At 37.0% G+C, this 5,000-nt stretch overlaps 1 protein-coding gene across 2 annotated transcripts in view; it reads right to left on the bottom strand.

Moving 5' to 3' along the window:
- impa1 (inositol monophosphatase 1) overlaps positions 1–5,000 on the bottom strand; it is a 12,470-nt gene that overhangs the window by 1,381 nt on the left and 6,089 nt on the right. For both annotated transcript variants that reach the window (XM_078245310.1, XM_078245309.1), the window contains exons 7-8: positions 1,144–1,252; positions 50–201 (exon numbers count right to left, since the gene is read on the bottom strand). In XM_078245310.1, coding sequence (XP_078101436.1) covers positions 50–201; positions 1,144–1,252 — 261 coding nt within the window. The remainder of the gene's footprint in view (positions 1–49; positions 202–1,143; positions 1,253–5,000) is intronic.

Genomic DNA, 5,000 nt, shown 5'->3' with positions numbered 1-5,000 from the left:
TGTCTGGCCCTCGCCACTGGGCTGAACAACGTTTCTGTTTCATCTTTACCGTCCACATCCATCAGGACTCCCCCAGCCTCGGAGACGATCAGCGAGCCAGCGGCCACATCCCAAACGTGGATCCCCATCTCGTAATACGCCTCCACACAGCCGGACGCCACCAGACACATGTTGACCGCCGCCGTGCCGGCACCACGCACGCTGCAAACACAGGAACACTGTTACAGACACAGTTTTACTGCAAAATCACGCTGGAAACACACAACTATGGTTACGGAAACAGTATTACTGCAGTATCAGCAGTACTACTGCAGTATCAGCAGTATTACTGCAGTATCAGCAGTATTGCAGTATAAGCAGTACTACTGCAGTATCAGCAGTATTTCTGCAGTATTACAGCAGTATCAGCAGTATTGCAGTATTAGCAGTATTACTGCAGTATCAGCAGTATTACTGCAGTATTAGCAGTATTTCTGTAGTATTGCAGTATCAGCAGTATTACTGCAGTATCAGCAGTATTGCAGTATCAGCAGTATCACTGCAGTATCAGCAGTATTGCAGTATTAGCAGTATTACAGCAGTATTGCAGTATCAGCAGTATTACTGAAGTATTAGCAGTATTACAGCAGTATCAGCAGTATTACAGCAGTATCAGCAGTACTACTGCAGTATCAGCAGTATTTCTGCAGTATTGCAGTATCAGCAGTAATGCTGCAGTATCAACAGTACTGCAGTATCAGCAGTATTATTGCAGTATTAGCAGTATTACAGCAGTATTGCAGTATCAGCAGTATTACTGCAGTATTAGCAGTATTACAGCAGTATCAGCAGTAATGCAGTATTACTGCAGTATTACTGCAGTATCAGCAGTATTGCAGTATTAGCAGTATTGCAGTACCAGCAGTATTTCTGCAGTATTAGCAGTATTTCTGCAGTATTAGCAGTATTACAGGAGTATCAGCAGTACTGCCGTATCAGCAGTATTACAGCAGTATCAGCAGTATTACTGCAGTATCAGCAGTATTGCAGTATCAGCAGTACTACTGCAGTATCAGCAGTATTACAGCAGTATCAGCAGTATTGCAATATCAGCAGTATTACTGCAGTAATAGTGCTGATATTGCAGTACTACTGCAGTCTTACCCGTGGACGGGGATGCAGAGGACATTCCTCAGGCTGGAGAAGATCTTGTCTACTACTTCAGGGTCTCTGCTGGATCCAAACTCTGTGGCGATCATCGACTTCTTCACGTCTGACCCAGACACACACATCACACTTATAATGTTAATATAATATATAATAATGTTAAATTATATTAAACTCATCACACTTATAATCCATCATGTTGAATTAAATCAGTAGTAGAGTAGAGAAGTGTGTGATTGCTGTGATACTGTAATACTGTGTTTATTGATGAGTAAAGTGTGTGATTACTGTGATACTGTGATTACTGTGATACTGTGATTGCTGTGATACTGTGATTACTGTGATACTGTAATCCTGTAATACTGTGATTATTGATGAGTAAAGTGTATGTTTGCTGTGATTACTGTGATACTGTAATCCTGTAATACTGTGATTATTGATGAGTAAAGTGTATGTTTGCTGTGATTACTGTGATACTGTGATTGCTGTGATACTGTGATTACTGTGATACTGTGATACTGTGATTGCTGTGATACTGTGATGCTGTGATTACTGTGATTACTGTGATTACTGTGATACTGTGATTACTGTGATTACTGTGATTGCTGTGATACTGTAATCCTGTGTTTATTGATGAGTAAAGTGTGTGATACTGTGATACTGTGATTACTGTGATACTGTGATTACTGTGATTGCTGTGATACTGTGATTACTGTGATTACTGTGATTGCTGTGATACTGTAATCCTGTGTTTATTGATGAGTAAAGTGTGTGATACTGTGATACTGTGATACTGTGATTGCTGTGATACTGTGATTACTGTGATACTGTAATCCTGTAATACTATGATTATTGATGAGTAAAGTGTATGTTTGCTGTGATTACTGTGATACTGTAATCCTGTAATACTGTGATTATTGATGAGTAAAGTGTATGTTATGTATACTGTGATTACTGTGATACTGTGATTACTGTGATACTGTGATTACTGTGATACTGTGATTGCTGTGATACTGTGATTACTGTGATTACTGTGATACTGTGATTACTGTGATTGCTGTGATACTGTAATACTGTGATTATTGATGAGTAAAGTGTGTGATACTGTGATACTGTGATTACTGTGATACTGTGATTACTGTGATTGCTGTGATACTGTGATTACTGTGATTACTGTGATTACTGTGATTACTGTGATTGCTGTGATACTGTAATCCTGTGTTTATTGATGAGTAAAGTGTGTGATTACTGTGATACAGTGATTACTGTGATACTGTGATTACTGTGATACTGTGATTACTGTGATTGCTGTGATACTGTGATTACTGTGATACTGTGATTGCTGTGATACTGTAATACTGTGATTATTGATGAGTACAGGGTGTGATTACTGTGATACTGTCATACTGTGATTACTGTGATACTGTGATTACTGTGATACTGTGATTACTGTGATTATTGATGAGTAAAGTGTGTGATTACTATGTTACTGTAATACTGTGATTATTGATGAGTAAAGTGTGTGATACTGTGATTACTGTGATACTGTGATTACTGTGATTGCTGTGATACTGTAATACTGTGATTATTGATGAGTACAGGGTGTGATTACTGTGATACTGTGATTACTGTGATACTGTGATTACTGTGATTATTGATGAGTAAAGTGTGATTACTGTGATACTGTAATCCTGTAATACTATGATTATTGATGAGTACAGTGTATTTTGCTGTGATTACTGTGATACTGTAATCCTGTAATACTGTGATTATTGATGAGTAAAGTGTATGTATAACAGATTACTGTGATACTGTGATTGCTGTATACTGTGATTACTGTGATACTGTGATTGCTGTGATACTGTGATGCTGTGATTACTGTGATTACTGTGATACTGTGATACTGTGATTACTGTGATTGCTGCGATACTGTGATACTGTGATTACTGTGAGTAACTGTGATTACTGTGATTACTGTGATATTGCATGCTGTGATACTGTGATACTGTGATTACTGTGATACAGATTGCGTGATTGCTGTGATACTGTAATCCTGTGTTTGTTGATAGTAAAGCGTGTGATTACTGTGATACTGTGATTACTGTGATTGCTGTGATACTGTGATTACTATGGTTACTGTATTGCTGTGATACTGTATACTGTGATTGCTGTGATACATGTGATACTGTGATACTGACAGTACGATGCGATTACTGTGATACTGTCATACTGTGATTACTGTGATACTGTGATGAGCTGTGATACTAGTTACTGTGATACTGTGATTAATGATGCAAGGTGTGATTACTGTGATACTGTAATACTGTGATTATTGATGAGTAAAGTGTGTGATACTGTGATTACTGTGATACTGTGATTACTGTGATACTGTAATACTGTGATTATTGATGAGTACAGGGTGTGATTACTGTGATACTGTGATTACTGTGATTATTGATGAGTAAAGTGTGTGATTACTGTGATACTGTAATACAGTGATACTGTGATTACTGTGATACTGTGATTACTGTGATTATTGATGAGTAATGTGTGTGATTACTATGTTACTGTAATCCTGTGTTTATTGATGAGTAAAGTGTGTGATTACTGTGATTACTGTGATACTGTGATTACTGTGATACTGTGATGTGATGTGATACTGTGATTATTGATGAGTAAACTGTGATACTGTGATACTGTGATTACTGTGATACTGTAATCCTGTAATACTATGATTATTGATGAGTAAAGTGTATGTTTGCTGTGATTACTGTGATACTGTAATACTGTGATTATTGATGAGTAAAGTGTGTGATACTGTGATTACTGTGATACTGTGATTACTGTGATTGCTGTGATACTGTAATACTGTGATTGCTAAGATACTGTGATTACTGTGATACTGTGATTACTGTGATTGCTGTGATACTGTAATACTGTGATTATTGATGAGTAAAGTGTGTGATTACTGTGATACTGTAATACAGTGATACTGTGATTACTGTGATACTGTGATACTGTGATTACTGTGATACTGTGATTACTGTGATTATTGATGAGTAAAGTGTGTGATTACTATGTTACTGTAATACTGTGATTATTGATGAGTAAAGTGTGTGATACTGTGATTACTGTGATACTGTGATTACTGTGATACTGTAATACTGTGATTATTGATGAGTAAAGTGTGTGATACTGTGATTACTGTGATACTGTGATTACTGTGATTGCTGTGATACTGTGATTGCTGTGATACTGTGATTACTGTGATTGCTGTGATACTGTAATCCTGTGTTTATTGATGAGTAAAGTGTGTGATACTGTGATTACTGTGATACTGTGATTACTGTGATTACTGTGATTGCTGTGATACTGTAGTCCTGTGTTTATTGATGAGCAAAGTGTGTGATACTGTGATACTGTGATTACTGTGATACTGTGATTACTGTGATACTGTGATTACTGTGATTACTGTGATACTGTGATTACTGTGATAACTGTGATACTGTGATACTGTGTTTACTGTGATACTGTGATTACTGTGATTGCTGTGATCTTGTAATCCTGTGTTTATTGATGAGTAAAGTGTGTGATACTGTGATTACTGTGATTACTGTGATACTGTGATTGCTGTGATACTTTGATTACTGTGATACTGTGATACTGTAATCCTGTGTTTATTGATGAGTAAAGTGTGTGATACTGTGATACTGTGATTACTGTGATTGCTGTGATACTGTGATTACTGTGATTACTGTGATACTGTGTTTATTGATGAGTAAAGTGTGTAATACTGTGTTTACTGTGATACTGTGATACTGTGATACTGTGATTACTGTGATACTGTGTTTATT

The sequence above is a fragment of the Sander vitreus genome, unplaced genomic scaffold (assembly GCF_031162955.1).
Source record: "Sander vitreus isolate 19-12246 unplaced genomic scaffold, sanVit1 ctg454_0, whole genome shotgun sequence".
NCBI lineage: Eukaryota > Metazoa > Chordata > Actinopteri > Perciformes > Percidae > Sander > Sander vitreus.
The sequence above is the reverse complement of the archived record's forward strand: the minus strand, read 5'-3'. Positions and strand labels throughout refer to the sequence as shown.